Genomic DNA, 21,423 nt, shown 5'->3' on the forward strand with positions numbered 1-21,423 from the left:
CATCTTAATAAATATTTCCTGTCTTTTGTTTAGAGACCTACATGGTTCCCACTGTGGTGAAGGAGGCCTCGGGTCTCTATACCATTAAGAGCACCCTGTACGCTCAACCCACCAAGGCCGACAAGGACTCAGTGTTCCAGTGCACCGTGGAGTACAGCATGCCGGGAGACCAGATCAAACAGAAGAAGTCCGACACCGTCACCATCAACCTCAACTGTGAGTCGCCAATGCAACAGCACGGTGGTCACACTCAGTTAACCTGCGACAAGGGCGTCCAACCAAACATCTCTCAGTTCTGGAAGGTTTTTCAAATCAAACCCTTTGATCAGATGTCGGTTTTGTCAAGAGCTCATATTTAAATCTAAAAAGGCGAAAAGCAGACCACTTGACTCTGAAGTCCCCTGTCATCTCCTGTAAAGTGTAGGTGATTTAATCCAGGCAGGAAACTGAGGAGAAAAATAGAAAGATCATGAATAAGTGAAAGCTTCCTGAGGAGCATTGTTCCTTTTTGTGCTTTTCATACAAACAGCTGGAGCGAATAACGGCACAAGAGTAGTGACAGGAACTGGAAGTATAAATGGCATTTCTATTAGCGCGCACAGTTTGTAATTATTAATAAAAAACAAAGCACAGCTGAGCCTGGCAGAAACTTGATTCCATAATTTCATTCACAGGGCTGAGACGGTAATATTTTCATAGGCCACGACATTACCATGAGAGCTGAATATGAGGAAAAACCTCTCAATGTAATGCAATCTGGCTCAATGCCGCCAAGCTCCATTCTCAAAAATAAATAAACAGTTAAGTTACAACCGGAAGCTAATACGATAGCAAGCATAACTGTACATCATTACCTTTATCATTCCAAAAAAAAAAAAAGCTGTTGCAGTGTACCTAGTACAGTGGCAGATGATTGTATATTTTTTTTTAGCATTTGCACAGAACTTTCAAAAGTTATGTTCCACAAATATTATTTTAACATGGCAGACACATTCATTCTGCTTGAAACTGGTTTAATTTTAGCTTAGCTTAGCTTAGCTTAGCTTAGTTTATTAGTTAGCTTATTTTATTCCTGGTTACTTTTGTTAATTTGCTTTGCTTAGTTTCGTTTACATTAGTTAGTGTTCATTTTGGGGTCAAGGTCTAAGTGTTAATGTTCCACCTTCCTGTAAGTCCGAAAGTTTTATTATTGCGCTTGTTCTTTTAATGATGACGAATGACAAGTAAACTCCTATTTTAATGGCAAAAAGCCTGGGTTTCAAATGGTTAGATTTGATGTTTTTAAATTAATTAACTGTGAAATGAATTCAAAGTACATGCTATTTAATCTCATACATTGCTAAAAAAAAACAACAACCATCAATGTTGTATGTCACCCTCCTGAGAGCATTACTCTTATTGCATACCTCGCCTCTTGCTAAGCATTCAAGTCTCGACCACAATGGAATTTGAGATTCTTCCACAGAAGTGAATGAGAAGGGGGCGGTAAACTATGTTTTGGGGAATGTATTGCTCATACGTGATTAATGGTGCAAAGTATTACAGCGGTGAACGTCACCGTTGAAGGAATTTTCACCTGTTCCATGTCTGTTCTTGTCCGTCCAGACCCCTCTGAGACGGCAACCTTTTCCCTGGTCAACACTGATCCGGTCAAAGAGGGGGATATGGTCACTATGAAATGTGAGACCGATGGAAACCCCCAGCCAGAGTTTGACTTCACTAAAGATGTAGGTTTTGTTCCAAGAGAGTAACAGCTTCACTTTGTTTTTTGTTTTTTTTGCCTCTTTTCAACTAAATCCTGAGTCATAATTCCTGTCCATCCACATTCAGGGTGAAGCCATCAATGGTCAGGGTGGTCTTCTGACACTGAAATCTGTAAAGCGTTCAGACGCCGGTAAATACAAGTGCACCGCCACGGATTTCGATAACATGGATGCCGACCTGAGTGGAATGATCGACCTCGCCGTCAACTGTGAGTGAACCACGGTTGCACTCATAATTAATGAGGCACACAGAAAATATTTTTCTCCTCCTGTTTATGCAGTGTCAGCATTCGCACTAAGCCTCCTTTTCATCAGTAAATCTTAGAATTAAAAAGGTTTGATAGGAATGAGCCTTAATGGAATCCCTTTAGCCGGGCAATATCAAATGCAATTCTTCACAGTTCATCTGTTACTTTAATGTTATCCTGAGCACGCTGTTTAATTTGATCTTATCACACACATTAAGTAGTGATAGCTTAGAAAAAGCATGGAATAGGTTTAACTTGGGCTTCAAAATGAGCTTAACTTCAGAGTAAGTGTATTAGCTTTGTACTCAGAAAAAAAAAAAAAAATTCTGCTTAACGTTGCTATTTTCAGAACTCTATTACATGGTTGTTTCAGTGATGAGGGCCCTTTTAATTTGAAGTGGCACTTTTTCATCTCTTACTGCATAGAAGGCTGCGGGTTTGCGTGTTTCCAGGTGTCTGCTCGCTTCCTTCTGAGCTGTGTGTTCTCCCCTCTCAGACATTGACCCGGTCAGCGTGACTCCCGCCGAGCCCCAGGTTGTCCAGCTTGGAGACAATGTGGAGTGGCAGTGTAAGACCAAGGCCTCTACTGCACACACAGTTCAATGGAAAAAGGTGTGTCCCGTCACTTTTTTCACTCTTTATTCCCTCCCTCCCCTCTTATTATTGGACGATAGTGTTTTTCCCGAGAATACTAAATACTTTTACTTAGTTTTCTTGAAGTTAGTGGACTGTTTGTGTGTTTTTAGCCTGATCTGATGCATAATAGAGCATGGAGTCACCACAAGGTCATGAAAGTACACCTCATCTGTAAGGGGATTTTTTTTTTTGGTGCATTCCCAGATAAAACCTTTTAAACAGCAGCGTTATCACTGTTACATATTAACAGCAGTCTCATGATATTGAACTAAAAATATATCTTCCTTGGGGGGCTCCATATGGGGAAATTTTGTGATTGTGGTTCAGCCCGAGGTGCTTTTTTCCAATGATTTGTAACAGCTTTTCATCAAACACGACAGGATTTCTGTCGTGTGCCGTTATTTAACACTCTTGTGATTATAATTATGTTTGGGGACGCTGGATATATTTTGACTTTTTTTGGTGTGTAATTGTAAAAAAAACCTCCAACTTTCATCTGACAGTGTGTCTTTCACTGTTTTGCATCTCGTGATTGAAGGACCCGACAGCGTAAATACTGGGGATGACCAGTATAACAATCCAAATCTCTATTTCTCGTTCTTTCCGCTAGTTTTTTCTTTTATCTTTTTTTTATTTCCGGACGTCATAAACGGCGTAGGAGTTACGAGAATTACACACGCTAAATCCTGTAAGTGGTGGCGGGATCCATTCATCAACAATTCACATTATTTTTATGGCGAAAGTTCCAAAGTTATTGGCTCTTTAGGTAGTTTTAAAATTATCTTCTTTTTGCTGCGTGACTGACAGGATGCAGGAACCTCTCAATATACTATAATGTATATCTACCATATAGGAATATAAAGGATTATAAAGACTGTCATTGCTAAACATGAGTGTGCCGGTCCTACTTGACAGTTAACACTGGATATTGCTGCATCGTCTGAATGAGAAAAAGGGCAGGATTAATGCACGTTGCGTAAATCCTAAGAACTTCTACTTCAACTTCACTTTCATTTATCAGACATATAAAACTAATCCTTTAATTCGCAATAACTGTGAGTTGGGTGATAAAGATGAACTTGCTCATGTGCTGCCTGCTGAAATGAACATAAAGAAGTGCACATTGTGTTTCGTTTTCTGTGACAATGACAGTCACCATATCTGGTGACATCACTGCAAACACATATCTGATACTGCAAACACATATCATTGTGTTCGGGCGTGTTTGGTATTCCTCCCTGCTTCTCCACTCAGTTGCGTGTCGAACCTGTTGTTGTAGCCCGTGTATCTATTGTTGTGTCTCCCGGGTGTGATAGAAACTCGCCAGCTGTTCGGTTTTCTGTGCAGAGTGTTTGTTCTTAGGCAGACCGATTCCTATGAGGAGAGGCTGAGGAGAATCGCAGGCGTCAGGTTCATCGTGGCAGACTGACTTTGATCTGTTATCACTGCGCTTTCAAACAGAGTCTGTGAAGTTTCTTCCTTTGCTCCTGCCAGCGTCGCGCTTTGCCTTCAAACTGGATGCTCACCGTGCCGTGCAGCGCTGACATTCACACGGAGAGCAAAAAAAGTAGAAGAGGGACGATAGCGCGAGTCCGATTGGTTTTCATTTCTGTGTGTTTGTGTTCCTCCAGGGATCCGAGGTGCTCTCTCAGGACGGCACTCTGTCGATACAAGATGTTTCCTATGATAACGCCGGAGAGTACATGTGTGTTGGGGCCGTTCCGTCCGTGCCAGGACTTACTGCTCAGTCTAGTGTCAGCCTCACTGTCAAAGGTAACACACTCCACTCCCATGCACAGTTTACCTCGGGAGAGTTAATGGAGCAATATTTGGACAATGGGAATAAATTCCCTTTGGCTTGTTTTTGTGTTGGTTTATTTAAAACGCCATAACATTTAAACCACAGTCACCAGAGTGCAATTTGTTTGGGGGAAAGGTTTGAATATCCTCTCTTCTGCTAAAAGTTTTATACTGCATAGGGGACAAAAGCTTTTTTTTTTATTTTTATTTTTTTTACTACTGCTTCACAAATGTTAAATGTATTTTAAAATGTAAGTGAAGCAGAGCAACCGACTTTCACCCATCAATAGAGAAACTCAACACACATAGTAATTACTATAAGTAATTATTAGCTGAATGCGAGACTTCCTGAATTTTCACAATAGAACACCGTAGGGCGTCTGTTCCAGGCTTTCACCGTGAATAGTCAATACATCTTTATATAACAGCCACAGCCTGTTACACTCATTACTTTGGAGGGGAGCTCATGTTCTTTTAACATAATTTGACTTTAGGGCCACACAGTTTTGAAGTTGTGAGCTCTCTTACTTTGTTGTAAAAGTGCCTCCTGTTGAAGTCTGGGTGAAGCCTGGGAGCCTTTTTTCTGCGGAGTTTGCATGTTCTCTCATTCCTGTTGCTCCAGCAGTCCAAAAACATAATTTCATAATAACACATTTCAGATGAAATGCTTTTCTGTCTGTCTTTCTGTGATTGATGGACTGGCAACTTGTCCAGGATGCACCTTTACTCTACTGTGCATTTGCGTTGCGGTCAGTTCTACAATATATGTTTTAATAACTCAACATACTGTATTGACTTTTTGACATTAAAAAAATATTGTCATTGTCAGAAACATCCCTCCCACTGGCTCCATCACAAGCTGCACCCTGATAGTCACAAACTCACTGTTATGTGTTTCCACTGCTACATTAAATAGCTTTATCCCTCAACGGTAGCATTTATCTGTGTGTGGCCTTACGGCATAAAGCTGGGAAACAGATTAGACTCTACACTGTCCCCCAAGCACAGTTCTTTGTAAATTATACATCCTGCAATACCACCACTGTACACACACACACACACACACACACACACACACACACACACACACACACACACACACACACACACACACACACACACACACACACACACACACACACACACACACACACACACACACACACAATGGTCAGTGTGTGGGTGGGCACAGTATTGTTGGAGTTAGAGGAAGAAGCTTGTTGATTTGGTGGAAGAAGCTCAGAGCTGTTGTTGTTTTCCTCTCTGGTGACCACCAACAATATGCAATGAAGCTGTGTGCGTGCGTGTGTTTGACTTTGAGCTGCATTGTTCACTCTGTTTATCCAACTCTTTCTCCACTCCTGCACAGGAAGACCAGTGATCGAGCCTCCAGCCATTGCCGAGGTGGGGAAGGAAGGAGACACGGTGACCGTCAAGTGCACAGCCTACGGTGTACCTGCCCCTCAGTTCACCTGGAAGCCCTCAGGAAAAGAGGTCTCTATTTAAAAAAAAAAACATAACCAAGACAAGTAGAGTCAGTTTTGACTCATTAGTTCTTTGGAATGAATTGGCATCATTCAGTAAACTGAAGTTGTAGCTTTTTCCCTGGAAGGGAGAGTAAGAGGAAAAACACAGGCTGTGCTTCTACTCTTTGCTTTTCTTATTTTCAGGATGAGAAGTTTGAAGCGTGATGGGAGTTTTTTTTTCATATCATATTGAGTTCTTAGTAGAATTCTATGTTAAACTTCAAAAGTTTCATAAAAAGAAGCGGGCGCAGAATCCCACATGAAACAGCTTTAAAGAAACCTGCCGAGGGAATACAGCTTCATTATTAAAATATTGTGTAATAAAATGAGCTACAACTTTAATGATCTTATGGGGGGGAAATGGATACTGTCAGAAGCAAACAGCAATCTGAGGAAGATCAAAGTTGAAAATATTTCAATTTGAATCACTGACGTTTTTTTAAGGACCAATGAGAAAGAGGGAGATCATTTGAAAAAAGTCATTAGTGTGTCCAGTTTGAGAGTAACGGGATGCTATAGGACAAAATATAAATGAGGGCAAATGGTAACAACAAGAAATGTCTACTTTGAATTTAAATTGAACTCTCGACATGATGAAAGAATATGAGAAACGTCAACTGTCTGCTCTTTCTCTTTCTCCCATATTTCGCTCATATCAGGCGATTTCGGTGGAAGGAAACAAGGCGGTGAGCACCCTGACTCTACAAGCCACAGCAGAGGTCATGAAGGACGGGGTGATCTGCGAGGTCACCAACGAGTTCGGAACGGCTAAGAAGAACGTCCCGGTATCTCTCAAACGAGGTCAGTATGGAGTGGTCGCCACTTCCAACAGGGCTGCCAACCGTCAGCTTCAGTCTAGCTCAAGATGGGAGGTTTAATAATAAAACTGCTTCTTACAATGGAAACTGTATTCAGACACAGACTTTACATTTCAGGTTCTCAGTAACAGTTCAACAGTATTTGAGTTGTTTTAATTGAAATGAGCCTCAAGAAAGATGCTGAAATTGTAATTTTCTCACCGAAAATGCATGTTCAACCATTAATATATTGTAGTATTGTGAGTGCTCATGCAGAAATGTAATAGGAACTCACAATTTTGAAGCAACTGTTCTCTCAAGATGTGTTTTTAGTTATGATAATCATCCTGGTGCCATTGTTTAGTACCTGTTTGATGAAGATTCATTCAAGGAAACACATGCACAAGTTTCTCAGTGAAGAAGAAATCTCTTCAATGAGACTTTGGGAATAGAAGGTATAACTTTACAAACTGACCCATTTCATTATTCCCTGATGGAATGTATGAAATTAATTACAGAAAAATACAAAGTGCTAAAAGTACATCATTAACTGTACTAAGCTAATGACTGTGTAAGCTAATAACGCTCTAATAATGATGTAATGTTTTCCGCCTTTTCTGAACTGCATGAATAACCCTGACGTCACACGTTCCCAGCAAGTTGTAGATCAATGAATTTATCAAAGATTGGTAGTTATGTTTTATCACGACTCATTTCTACGATTACTTCCTGCCTAAGTGGCTCCCAGTGTCCTCATTATGATCTACGCTATAGTTCCTACAGCTGAGGTAGAAACAGGTTCAGTAAACGGTCTGAAAGCGTCACACGCAAACCCAGAAATGGATTTGCAACAAGCTTGAGCGACCGAATCCTGCTCTGCTCTGCTGCGGCGCCGTAACATCAACCCCTTTCTTCTTTTTCTTCTCCTCTTTTGCAGCAATTCACAACTCAGCTGAAGGTAGAGCCTTCTCCCTCCTCCTCCTCCTCCTCTCTTCCCTTCTTCTCTCAGGACTCTTTGTTGTACAGACCCTGTAATTTAGAAACCTCCCCTCCATCCATTTCCTCTTGCCCCCCGCCCTTCCATCACACTCACACACACACACACACACACACACACACACACACACACACACACACACACACACACACACACACACACACACACACACACACACCACACACACACACACACACACACGCATATACGTGCACCTCTACACACACTTTCCTCTGCTGTACTGTAATCTTGTATATTTGCCCTCTTGCTACCGAACACTGTGGATATTGTATATTGTTATTCTTCTTCTCTTGTCACCTTTGTATGATGTCTGTCCTATATTTTGTGGATGCTACTAAAAGTTTTTGTGGCCCCTCGGGGACAATAAAGGATTCTATTCTATTCTATTCCTTCCATTCTTCTCTCTGCTTCGTGACTGTGTCTGTTTGTCACCTCTTCTTTCCGACTGCACTCATGTTTCTGACTTTTTAACCGTCGTCCTTCTCCCGCCCGCCGGGTTCTGTGTGTGTACCTTGTGTACCTTGAGCTTTTCGCGTGCGTGTGCTCTTTGTGGTGTGTGTTGTCGTTGTTGCTTTGCTATGCTCTGGGACTGAGAAACTGTCTTTCTCTCAAAGTGCTGCTCTCTGGAAATCCTGTGCTAAAGTCAGGTCTGTATCGCTAACCCAACTCACATGTGTACGGTGTTCGTCTCCAGCTGTAAGTCACTGTGTGTGTGTGTATAATTTGTTGTCTGCGTACACACACACACACACACACACACACACACACACACACACACACACACACACACACACACACACACACACACACACACACACACACAGTTAATTAGTTGATTGCATTTGTGTGCCTTCAAAAGTTGATGTATTTGTGTATCTGTTGTACTTGTATTACTGTTGTTGAGAGGACAGGCCTTTAGGGATGCGGCCCTCAGTTTCAGAATTTAAAGGTGCAGCATTTAAGATTGATGTAATGCCACATTTCCCCCTTCGGTGGCAGTAGTGAGCAGAGTTTTCAAAATTTTTAGTTACCAGTCGCTTAAAGGGGTCATATTATGCAAAATTCACTTTCTAATGCTTTTCCAACAGTAAAGTGCATCACTATATCTGGGAAAGTCTGTCACCTCTCTCCCTGGTTTGTTTCAATTTTTAAAATGTGTGTTGCTCCAACGAGCGAATCAGAAATCAAACCCTATACAGTGTCATCGGGGGTTTAGCCAATCCTAATCAAGGTAGGCCCTCCCTTTGACTCCTCCCATAATAAGGCAGCTCTGCTCTGGCACATGGCACCACAAGAGGAAGTACTTCCTCCTCTTCCAAGGTGGGCATGTGTGGGCTGAGCCAGTCCAGCTCACACAGACATGCCGCTAAATGCAGCTCATATGATCCAATATTCAAATGGTGGAAAATCCAATTAAAGCTAGATTTGGGGCAATAAACTTTGAAGACAACATTTTTGGATCAACGGGACCATGTGAAAGTGTTGAAAAGGTATATAATATGACCCCTTTAAAGTTGCTGATACGTCTCTTTTATTGAAATAAGAACACACTAAATTCGAGACTCACCTCATTTGTTTTTTTCACTTCTCTCTCATACTTTCCGTGCTTTAGGCAAAAGAGTTTACATGTTGCACCGCTAATAATAATTCACTTTTTCTAATATTTTGGTCAAAAATTTTCAGGAAAGATGCAAAAATAATAGTAAAAAAAATCTGCTGTATATTTAAACATTTATATCTATAACTTACTTTTAAATTTTTTTCTAAACTCTTCATTCTGCCCCTGTATGTTTTTTTGTAAAATGTAAAAAAAGCATTAAAAAAAATGAATCATGACAAAATTAAGGAAGAAAAAATATCCCCCAATATTGTTGATCAGTCAAAAACAACCATATAATTATGGAAAAAGACAGCATTTTGAAATAATCAGAAAAAACTCATTGCTATTCTAAACTTATAGACAAATAGTATCAGTTCATCAGAAATATTATTGATTGCATATAAAATGAAATACATGAATGCCAAAAATAATCCACAAAACAAGTTTGAATTGTGGTTGATTATTTACCACTAGCTGGGATTTGCATTAGCATGTAATTTGCATTTCCTGTTATGATGGACTCAAATCGAAGTTGTTTGAACGTTGACTTGACTGCGTGTGAGCAGTGTGAGTTAAAGTTCATCCATCTGCTATTGTCTGTGAGGGACACCTCAGCGTGTAACGCCAGCCTCATGCTTTATCCTGACATGGTCTGAATGAGGTCAAGAAAAGCCGAAGTCCTGCTGCAGACATTTTCCTGGAGTCCTGTCACTACTGTGAGGTTACCAGGCTACCAGTGGAGACGGCAGGAAGTCAGAGCTCGCAGCCAAGAAACAGTCCATCATATAGCACACTGAGAAACCATTAATGAAAACATGTTAATATTGAGCTTTAGACATGCTGGTAAGCATTTTTATTTTTATTTTTTTACTTTTTGATCTAATTGTTAACTTTAGCTTCGTGTTATTTCAGTTTGACGCCCAATCTGACCCTGGTGTTTGAGCACCTTGTACGGCAGCCATCATTATTGTGTGAATGTGTGACAGACCGTGTTCACACTGCTGATGGTGGTAAAATGCACCGTATAAGTCAAGTTCATTAACAAGTAACTACCAATGAAAAGATGTAATATCCTTGAGGATTACTTTGTATATTACTCTCAAAAGGCTCCATGTCGAGTAAAGTTAAATCTTGTAATCGACAGTGTCAGTTTTAGTTAGAATAAAGTCCTCACAACTGTAGTAATACAAGAGCGGGTGAATGGTGAGTATGCTCAGTGTTGTTTTCTTGCTTTTGTGTAGCTGTCTAGTTTTACCTGCCAGGAAACAGGCCCTGTTATTGGGCCCCATCACATTTCATTGCATTCAAAAGTTAAACTAACCTCACACTCCAATCCCCGCCCTTTATCCTCTCCACCCATCCATCCGTCCATCCATTGTCTTCACCTGGATCCTTCCCATCCCCCTCCCCTCACCACCCTCACCCCATTTTCCACAAAATGGCACCCCAATCGAAATCATTTCCTTCCCTCCTCCTCCTCCTCCTCTTCCTCCTCCTTCTCCACTCACACCGTGCAAATCAAACACCCCTCACGGTGCCTCTCTGCCTTTCTCCCATTCTTACAAATCAAAAAATAAATAAATCCCCCACTAAAATCTCCCTCCTCCTTCACTGTGATCAATCCCCCTCCCTTCAAATTTCCCCACGCTGTCCCACCGATCCATCCGCTACCCCCCACCCCCCCACCTCCACCCCTCCCCCCACCCCCCGTGTGTCCCTCCATTACGGCCCTGTAGCTGACAAGCAACAAGGAGGCTCCAGCGGAGTGGTGATCGCCGTGGTGGTCTGTGTTCTGCTGCTCCTGCTGCTGGTGGCCCTCCTCTACTTTCTTAACAAGAAGAACAAGCTGCCCTGCGGCAAGAAGAACAAGAAGGAAGTGTGAGTAAAGGGAGACGGGGTTACAGGAACAGATGGGATAAGTGTGGACAGTCATAAATGTGGTGATTCGATAACCACTATATCTGTATGTGTTAAAAAAAAGAAAAGAAAAAAAAAAACACTGTTATTTTCCTGTCATGGTGCTGTTTGTGAAGGAGATGGGAAATAACCTCTGCTGCAGGAGGTTCAGTAAAGGCCTCACAAAAACAGCACCGATGACAGAAGTGAAGCAGTTGCTAAGTTTATTTTTGATTTAACAATTCTAGACAAAGTTGGGTTATTATTATGATTTATATGTAGTTTGTAAAACAAAAGGACATGGTTTAGTTGGCTTCACCAGTGCGTACACGAACTGATGAAGCCACTTGGATTAGGGAAATTTGGTCGTAGTGCATTGAGCTGCCCCCGACATGGACAAATGAGCATATGCGCTGACAAATCCCACATTGTGCCATTGCATATAAAAACTATGTCATTCATGTCTTATTCACAATAATAACCAATGTTGTGGTTTGGGCCTTCAACAAGGTTGTTCACCCAGACTTGTGAGCACATAAAGGAGGAAGCAGTATGAGAAAGTTAAGAATCTGAAGGTCCGGGCCATAAATTGTCAGTTATGAATAACTTGTATAAAGATGACAAAATGTGTTTTGCAAAGGGAAATTAGTGCAACGGACCATCAATCTTCAGTTCCAATAACAGCAGATTTCTTTAATACTCTGGTCCAGTGGTTTTCAAAGCGTGTGGCAGGCTTTCTGCCTGAAAGAGCAAAGCGCCAGAAAGATCTTGGGTTTCAGAAGATGCCTTTTCCCTGCATGAGTTTTTTGTTCTATTATACATTTTTGAACAGAAGTCATGAAAAAGAAAGCAATGGGTATTTTCTTTTAATTTTCAGAACAAAATTTGTTGATGTAGTGTAATTAAAATCATACGATAAGCTTTCGTGTGAAACAGTTATCGCAATTGCAGACTATATTTATAAGATTTACCATATATTTGAAATAAGAACATTTAATTAGCACGGAGAGGGTTGTGTCTTGGTTGGAGATGAATCCCAACAGCCTTTCGAAATATCTAATAATGTGACAAACATTTGGTTAGAAAATTGTTGTGTTTGTGTGTGTGTGCGTGCTCGGGGGGGGGGGGGCAGCTTATCCTCCATCCTCCCACATTTTAAAAGCCCCTGATGTCGACACTGAAAAAAAAGTAGGCTTTGTTTTCTTAGTTGTCAAAGAAACTTTTTTTTTTTTTTTTTGTAATTCTGGCAGTTCTACACAATGATTGTTAAAACATCAATGTGTTTGTTTTCCTAATGATAATATTCAATAAAGTCCTATTTGCTGGCAGTGCTAGAAAAACAAACTTTTTCAGATGTTTTTGATCCTGTTATAACAGCAAACCTGAAATGTATTTTCTCATTTTCTCATTTTTCATGGCTGTTTCAAATGTTTTTTTGTTTTCATGTTGCTAATTATACTCAAGAAAATTCAAGCTCTCTGCCAGTGAAAGTGTTGTCACATCTGTGCCCTCACTCAAAATACCCTAATTAGTGAGGAAGGCTGTTTTATCTTTTCTGAAAGTTAACAAAGTTAAGTGACAGTTAACAGCCAAAAATCTTCAAAAAGTTTACTCAAGAGAAATAGAGGCTGTACCCCATTAATGCCAAGTCGCTCTCCTCTTTAAAAAGACAATGTGTCAAAACAGAAATCAGCATCATCCAGTCCCGTTTACGTCCATTAGTTGTAACAGGCTCATACCTGGCACGGATCCACATCTTTGACCTTCGAATTGAGTTGTTCACACTATTTCTCTGTGCAGGGCCGGTGGAGAGGTGAATACTGACATCGTGGTGGAGATGAAGACAGACAAGGCCAACGAGGAGGCCGGTCTCCTCAACAGAAAACCTCCCACAGAACAGGTGAGCCTGGTTGCAGGATACTGCAGATTTGGTGACTCGAATCAAAAGAGGCCATTTGAACAGTTCGGGCACCGCAGAAGACACATAGAGCCGAGAGTCATCGGCAAAACTGTGAAATGAGAGCGTATGCCGTGACTTCATAACGAATAAAAATAAAGATCCTGAAATTGGGTCTTTGTGGAGCCTCCAAATTCACTTCATATTGCCGGTTCGTTTCTGATTACAAAAAGTGTTCTGGCAGAAAGATAAGAGGTAAACCTTTAAAAATAAATAAACATTCCAGACAGGTTAACATGATCTGTGTCTATTATAAAGAATTGGGCAGTTCATTGTATTGGAAGTAGCACTTGGGTCAAGTAGCAGCAGGAATAAGGGCCCATTAGTGTCAAGACTCTCCTGATGTCTTTTACAGCTTTTTCCAATGGCGTCTCTGAAATGTGGAGAGTCCTGAAACCTGCCTGAAACATTCCCAATTTAGTGATTTACGACTTGATTCAAAAGAAACTGTCTGCAGTTTTGCTTGAGAATGGAAGATTAGAAAGGAGTCTACATTAGCTGATAGTTAAAACGCTTTTTTAAGTAAAGTTCAAGAGTGAATGGATGTTGGTTTGTTGATTGAAAAATAACCTTGTTTCTGAATTGACTGAAACTTCTAGGCGACTTGATTATGATCAATACACACTTGTATGCAGGCACAAGTCAAAAACAACAAGTTCCAAGAAAACTCAGTGCAAAGGACGGGGGTAGAAAAAAAATGTTTAAATAGAAATAAAGTCTTCATGTTGTCTGGGTTTTATTGCCAGAAATGTGAAATCCAGGCTGCGAACATGAAAGGATGAGTGATCCTCTAACGCCTGTAGTCATGTTTTGATTTCCTCCTGTGGGGGATATGTTCAGCTTGGCTGGCTACTTGAAGGTGTAGAAGACTGTAGGAAGAACTTAAAAGCACCAAACTAGTGGGACCAGCCATCTCCTTATGTTTTATAATAACAACGCCAGTCCTGCTGATATTTATTGACTCCTTCATAGCAGCATAAGAGAAGAAAAAGGAAGGACTTCAGACGCTGATTGAGTGTCTAAAGTCTTTCTTAGTTCAACAAAAGCAGGTTTGAGTTGAAGGTCCTTCAGTTCAAATGACCTGAAAATGCCACCGCTAATGTGAAACATCTCATCAGGACCTTTATGGAAGTGGCATATTTTAGCTTGGATTTGAAAGGGTCTAAGCGAGTCTTGTTTAATGTGATTTTTTTTACTTTTTTAGTTTTTCTAACCGCTTGACAGAAAACTGATTGACATTTCAGAACTGCAGCGAGACAGCAGACACATTTTGCTTTGTTTTTTTTTTTGTTTTGAAATGGATGGTACAAGGAAGATCTGTCTCTGGATGCTATCAAGTCATGTTTCTTTCCTGGGAAGTCATTAAAAAATATATCACCCTGAAAGCTGTCGCCTAAAAGGCTACAGCCAAGCCACCGAGACATTTAATTTTATTTCCACTATATCAAGGAAAAGCTTATAATGCTTTCAGCTAAACAACGGATGCCGGCAAACAGTGATATATTTCGCAGGGGTATAATGCTATAAATTGCCTTAACTCTTTTCCTGCCAACTTTTAATGAAAGTGTAAACTTCTCATGACACAGTAATGCGAGAAATATAACGGTAAAAGTGAAACCATATATTTTATATAACTTCCTGGCGACAAGAAAACCCTGGACATTTCATCCAGTGTTATATAAGATGTGAATTATTCATTGATTGAATTCAATGTTAATGCTGATGCCCTGCTGGGAGCTTAACACACGAGTTTGTCAACAGTTAATTAGCACTTGATAAGTCGTTGAATAAAATGTGAATAAAAGTCTAGAGTGGATCGATTCATGGTGTAAAAGAAATGACGTCCCACTGCTTTGAGGCGTACAAAATGTAAAAATAAAAGCAGGCTTTTAAAGACTATTTAATCTCGCTTTGTTCTTTCGTGAGCCAGAATCAACACCCTCCTCATGCTATTGGTCTCTCTGTGTGTTTTTTCTCTCCGACAGTGATGAAACCTGCTGACTGAAAGTAACTCGCATCGGGACGAAGGGAAGAGGACGACAGCTATGAAGTCAACAGGGCTAATTTTTAATTTTTGATTTTTTGATTTTTTTTTTTAAATCTTACCGTTTGACTGATGGAGGGGGCAACACGCGGTGGAGCTGGGCGTTTGGTTTTATTTTGGGGACCTTGGGGAGGGGGGGGGGGGGGGGTGATTGGGGAGGTTTGACACCATGTTTGGTCTTGATCATGCTTGTTTGAAAACCTGGATTACACCAGACGGCTGGAGCTTTATCGTCCAAGCTCCGTCCATCTCGTACTAAACCCCGGTTTCTAATGATACATGTGCACAATCTGATTGTGACGTCACTCGATTACTTTTTTCCCGCCAATCACATCTGTGGTTGGACTCCTCAGCAGTGCGGAGGCGTCCGGTGTCACAGACGTTCAACGCCAAAAGTTTTCTCACTTGCTGCCAATGACCCTGAAAAAAAAAGTGCCATAAAACCACAGTTTTGTAATTCCTTCCAATTTGTCTGCATTCAAATGAGACACTGAACGCCTCTCCTGCTTTGGAGTCCGCACTTACGAATCTTTCTTCTCTTCCGGTGATGTATTTGGGGTAAAACACGACAGCTTGTTCTTCTGTTTGATTCACCTCAATAATAAGTGTTGATTTACGCTCACAATATTTAATCCCCGAGCACACTGTTTGGCACTCACAGCTGTAACGTCGCTGCTCGGAGAAGCTCTGTGTTTGCTTTAGCGCTGTTTATAATTGCATTTTTTTTACCACCTGTGAATGTTTATGTTCTCTTTTCTCGATGTTCCTAATTAGCTTTCATTAAGAGCCACCGAGACGTTTGATGGCACCAATCCTTTCTCTAAAATTGCTTGCCTTCTCACGTCCAGATTACGCGCTGCCAAACAAGCCAGGCGATCTCTCGCGTTGTACAAATTTGTTCTCAGCATTTTCCACGACATATGTACTTTTAAGTCGGTACACCAAATAGTGTGCTTGTCTTTCTTTGTTCCCTGCTATTTACTGTAAATCCAAACACTGGTGGACCCGTCCGTCACGCGGTCGGAGTACTGTGCATTATGTAGAGTCCAGCGGCGTTCTGCTGTTACTAAGGTGTTGGCTATAATTGCTACAATTTCTTTTTGGGGTCTTTTTTTTTTTTTTTTTTTTTACTTCCTGCCGCCTTTCAGTTCTCTACTCTGGAGGAGTGAACAGAAAGGTGAGAAGCGATCCCCAATGGGCGCACGGTGGTTCTGCTCAGACAGCCCAATTATCATCAGCGTTCACTGTGAAATTGTTGGAATTTGGGTGAAATGGTGGACAATCTCCACCAGCAGCCCGCTGTGCAGTTGTTCTCCATGACAACAAAATGGGCCTTTCCGTGAGCTGCCGTGCGGCGGCAACAGCTTCACCTGTTTTGGGGGGGAGAGGGGTTTTTTTTTTTCGGGCGCAGACAGGTTTGACTCGGGTCTGAAACCAGCGGTGGAGGTAGAGACAGGCGCGGGAGGGATGTGGGTTTTGCTGCTGGAGTTTGTGATGTAACTTTTTGTTTTTTACCAAATGAAAGGAGTTTTTCGAGTGTCACAGCAGGAGTGTCTCTGTGATTTAGGTACTTTATACTGGCATTTTTTGTTCCTCCCACCACACTGTCGGTGGGCCAGAAAGGTTTGATAGCGGGTTGATGTGCTCTTTTACTTTGTTTGTACACTGGAACCAATGGCCTTGATATGTTTTCTTTTTCTTTTCTTTTTTTACTTTTTTTTTTTTTTTTTCCAACAAACGTTCACCTTAAACCACTACTAGCAGCCAAAAGCCTCATTTGTTTCTTTTCAGTGTCTGCTGATCTTGCCATAAACATACTGACTGTTAGTAAACCCTTTGGCCGCAGGTTGAGATAGATGGGTGATCCTGGAGAATTGTTTTTGACTTGTTCATATAAAACTATTGTGGTGTAAAAGTTGTATTTGTTTTATTTTTTTTTAGAAAGGGGGGGGGGGATTCTTAATTTTGGAACTACTGAGTTTTTCTTTTTCCCACACTTTTTCACTCACTGAGAGCAGAGATATTATTTTTTTTTGTTTTATTTTATTTTCAATTTATTTTTTCTCTCAGTGCTTTACGCCTCTCTCTCTCTCTCTCTCTCTCTCTCTCTCTCTCTCTCTCTCTCTCTCTCTCTCTCTGTGTGTACTGTATACTGTATATTTTGTGGTACACTGTTTGTGACCTCTGTGGTGTGTTGATGCTTTTTATTTTGTTGGAGCTGTGTAGAATTTATAATGAAAAAAAAAAAAAAATCAATCCCAGTCAGTAGTCTGTCATTTTTTCAACAAACAAAATGAACAAAATGTGTTTTGGGTTTAGTTTTTTTTAGGATTAGTAAATGATAGAATAGTGCTTATCAAGGGCACCTCACAACAAGAGGGTTTCTCTTAAGTCTGTGTTTGTGTCTTGAAAAATGAATTGTGATGAATGGAAACAAACAAAAATCTAAACTTATGGGAGAATTATTTGGTCAAATCATATTTCTCATGCAAGTTGGTACAGAACAGAGAGCTCTTCAAAAATCACTCAACATAAGTAGTTAACAGAAGACAATACAAGTGACAACACAAATTATTTCATTTGAAATAAAGGGACTATAATAGTAATGTCCATCAATTGCGGGGGGGGGGGGGGGGGGGGGGGGGGGGGGACTGATTAAAAATAAGTGTCGCCTTAACGTCCATCCTGCTGTCGCACAAAGTCAAGTCAGCTGGAATCTCCGGCCGCCTGACATCCTGAGATAGAAATTGCAAGAACAGTTTTTCTCACAGTCGGTTTGAATCTGCCAAGAAGGCATTTCTGTGTGGAGTTTCCGTGCTCTCCTTCTGTCTGGGTGGGTTTAAATGTATGAATATAACTTCACTGTGTGTGCTTGCTTTTCCTTTTTTTTTTTTCAGGTTTTTAGCTGCGATCAGCCACAACTCTCCCCACCAGCTCTGGTCTTGATAAAGCAGATAATGTAGATTGATGGAGAAATTGTATGGAAGCTGTGTTTTGCCGTATGATGAGGCAGCTGAAACCTTTTACAGGCCACTCATTTAATTTCTGAAATCTTCACACATCAGTAGCAAAATTGATTCGGATGTATTTCATCCATGTATTTATTTTTAATTTTTTTTCTCCTCGCACTTCCAAGAATGACATCTAAACTGATTCCCAGCTGGCACGAAATTTTAATCTCTTTGATATAACCAGCTTTATGTAAATCTTTTGCCCACATTGATTGATCCGGTGATTTGTTGTGACAGAACAGACAAATCGAGGGAGCCCGTGTCTCGCATCAATATGGACGAGCTGGCTGCCGACTTCATGTAGCAGCGTTCTGTCTGCTCCCGTTTATGTTGGGAAATTAGCTGAAATGAATCCATCAATCATCATGCGAATTGCTGGTGCGGCTTTATGCACAGATCAGTAACCGTTTGCGGGATGATTCTTATCAATAGCAGCAATAATCATACTCGTGCCTACGTCAAAATCTGTCATTATTCAAGAGACGGCATGGGAAAATAATGACCCCAAAACCTCAGCGTGGCTGGTTCAGACTTTACATTAAACATCTCATTTCTCTCAGGCTTACGTAACGGTGGGCTCTAACCTTGTACCACCTCTTAGCAATTTTGTCCTACGCCATGCATCGACGCGTTCTCTGTTCGTGGGCCTATCGGTGCTTTTATCCCGACACACACCCACCCACCGCACTGCGGGTGCTCCATTAGAAAATTAAAAGTCTCCCATCAGAGTGACCGGGGTAAAATCGATATGTGCTTTGAGTACCAAGCAGCCGTACGAGCGAAGGGGCGAGACGGGAGGAAGAAATGCAGACCTCTGCGTCATTGTCATCCTCCGCTGATGTCATACTGCTAAGGATACAGCTTGAAGGGCTTCACAGTGCAAAAATAAGGTTTAGGCTTGTAGATGCTTCTGGATATTCTGAAAGCTGCATTGCAGTGTAATGGTAAGAGGGGTTTTCCGTGTGGAGTTTGCATGTTCTTTATGCACGCGTGGGTTTTCTCTGGGTGCTTTGTCATTTTCCCACAGTCCAAGGACATGTGTTGGGAGGCTCATCCGCGTCTTTAAGGGGTTATGAGTGTGAGTAATTGGCAACTTCTCAGGGCCTTCACATTGTCAGTCGGGATTTTCTTCAGCTTCCACCAACCCTAAGTCTGATAAAGCTTTGTAGAAGATGAATAGATACACAGTATGTTTACAGGAAGAAAAGTCTTAAGCATTTTCATTTCAAAGGGAAGACCTGCTCCTAGAACAAGTTCTTTGGGTTTTTTTGCAATGTTGGGCAAATGTAGGCTGTGTAATCATAAACAAAGTAAAGCCGGAGTTTAAGTGTGTGATGGAGAGTTGTGTATCTTCCTGGTAGCACACCAGAGAAAGAGAAATCTTCTCATGCTTTGTTTTACAAAGAATGAGAGGCTCAACACTCCAACAATGAGGGGGATTACTGTCATTCTTCACCGTGTCCTTTTCTCCTTCCCTCTACCCGCTGGGAGTCTTTCCTGCTCCCCTCACTGGGTTTAGTTACAGTAGCTTTAAACTGATTTAGCCATTTAGTGTCGGCCTATTGAGGGATGACAGCCACTGTCTGCCCCTTCTGTCCGTTTAGCCAGGATCTGATGGTGACTCAGTAGCACTTGGCTCATCCGCAGCTTCAGAAAGCTGCACACTGCTCAGCGACTCTTTATGCAACACTGTTGAAATGGACCCGGGTTGAAGGGATCTCCGGTGGCAGTGCTGCCTGATAATATGTACTCCATCATCCTGCATAATCAGCAGTGCACATGACCCAGAGAGCAGCGGGGCAACAAGGATATCATGGGTGTGGATTAATAGGAGAATGGTTGCTTCGAGGGAAGAAGAGGAGGAAGAGTACTGATCGGGGCAGTGGAGGATAAACAGAGTAGACTGAGAATGGATTGAAAGGCACAACTGAAGGGGGGCGTGGGGGGGGGGGGGGGGGGGGGCTGTAGGAGGTGATGGTGTAGAAGGAGGAGTCACTGTCAGGACGAGAGGAAATGAAAGTAATGACTGGTGAAGACGGACAAAACAGGATGTCCCGTTAAGCTGTCATAAATCTGCATCGGCTGCAGGCTTTAAACAAACATGGGCTTTAAAGAAGCGAGGAAAAGAGCAAAAGGTGCACTGCGAAGAGGCGAGCAGAGATAACGGATGAAAGCGGGGTGTGATAAATGTGTTTATCTCCCTCAGTCCTGAAGGTTTAATATCCTGCGAGGCCTGAATGTGGTTACGGTTTGGGTGTGATTACCAGCCAAAAGACAAAGAGACAGTACCTGTGTGTTCAGTGTGTGAGTGCTTACCTGTCGGCCCGCATTTATTTGCTGTATTTCAGATATCTATCTCGCAGCCAGGCAAGATTTGTTCCATTGATTGTATCAGCGAGCGTGCTATTTAGTCGGGTAGCAGCCGATCTCCCACCACCTGAGCTTAGGTGTGTGTGCGTCTAAGTGTGTGTGAGTGTGTGTGTGTGTGTGTGTGTCACTCAACAGAGCCAGACAACCTGTGGGATGTTTGGTTATTAAGGCACAGCTGGGTGTGTTTTCATTTTAATTGGTTCGGCTGTTTTGTGTTGTGTCGAACCAAATGACAGACAATTGCAGCGGAGGGAAAATGAATTTCCAGCTGAGTTTATAAACTTAAAATAGCAGATATGGAGGACTGATGTGTTTGAACGGAGGCCTGATGGGAATTTAAGAGCCGTGTTTGTGTGATTCACAAGTGCACCTGCGTTAATGGGCTGTGCAGATATGTGAATCAATTTTTGAAGGAGTCAAAGGTCACTGAAGAGCACCACAACAAGCTGGAGCCAATTTCAGGCTTCAGCCAAACTATTAAGAACACAAAGTCGGGACTATTTTTCAACTATAACAATTTACTTTGCTTAGTCATACACTGTTAAAACAAAACCCATCAGCAAGCGCAACCACATAAGCCAAAGCCGAGATAACGTCAACACTAATCCCTCATGAAATAAAAAGATTGGCTCTCATAGTTACTTTCAAAAGTTTGAAATATTAAGTCATCCACGTTACGAGTGTAAAATATTTCGATGGTAAACAACTTCTCTCTCATCACACTGTAAAACCCTTTTCTGTATCTTTCGCATTCTAA

At 41.5% G+C, this 21,423-nt stretch overlaps 1 protein-coding gene across 1 annotated transcript in view; it reads left to right on the forward strand.

Moving 5' to 3' along the window:
- bcam (basal cell adhesion molecule (Lutheran blood group)) overlaps positions 1–17,196 on the forward strand; it is a 54,888-nt gene extending 37,692 nt beyond the window's left edge. The window contains exons 6-16 of the mRNA XM_080472212.1: positions 34–216; positions 1,606–1,727; positions 1,831–1,972; positions 2,508–2,623; positions 4,279–4,420; positions 5,817–5,941; positions 6,633–6,774; positions 7,708–7,728; positions 11,125–11,266; positions 13,085–13,184; positions 15,227–17,196. Of these exons, the coding sequence (XP_080328338.1) occupies positions 34–216; positions 1,606–1,727; positions 1,831–1,972; positions 2,508–2,623; positions 4,279–4,420; positions 5,817–5,941; positions 6,633–6,774; positions 7,708–7,728; positions 11,125–11,266; positions 13,085–13,184; positions 15,227–15,229 (1,238 nt within the window). The 3' untranslated portion in view covers positions 15,230–17,196. The remainder of the gene's footprint in view (positions 1–33; positions 217–1,605; positions 1,728–1,830; positions 1,973–2,507; positions 2,624–4,278; positions 4,421–5,816; positions 5,942–6,632; positions 6,775–7,707; positions 7,729–11,124; positions 11,267–13,084; positions 13,185–15,226) is intronic.
- Positions 17,197–21,423: the final 4,227 nt, after the last annotated feature.

This window comes from Lipophrys pholis (genome assembly GCF_963383615.2).
Source record: "Lipophrys pholis genome assembly, chromosome: 9".
Taxonomy (NCBI): Eukaryota; Metazoa; Chordata; class Actinopteri; order Blenniiformes; family Blenniidae; genus Lipophrys; species Lipophrys pholis.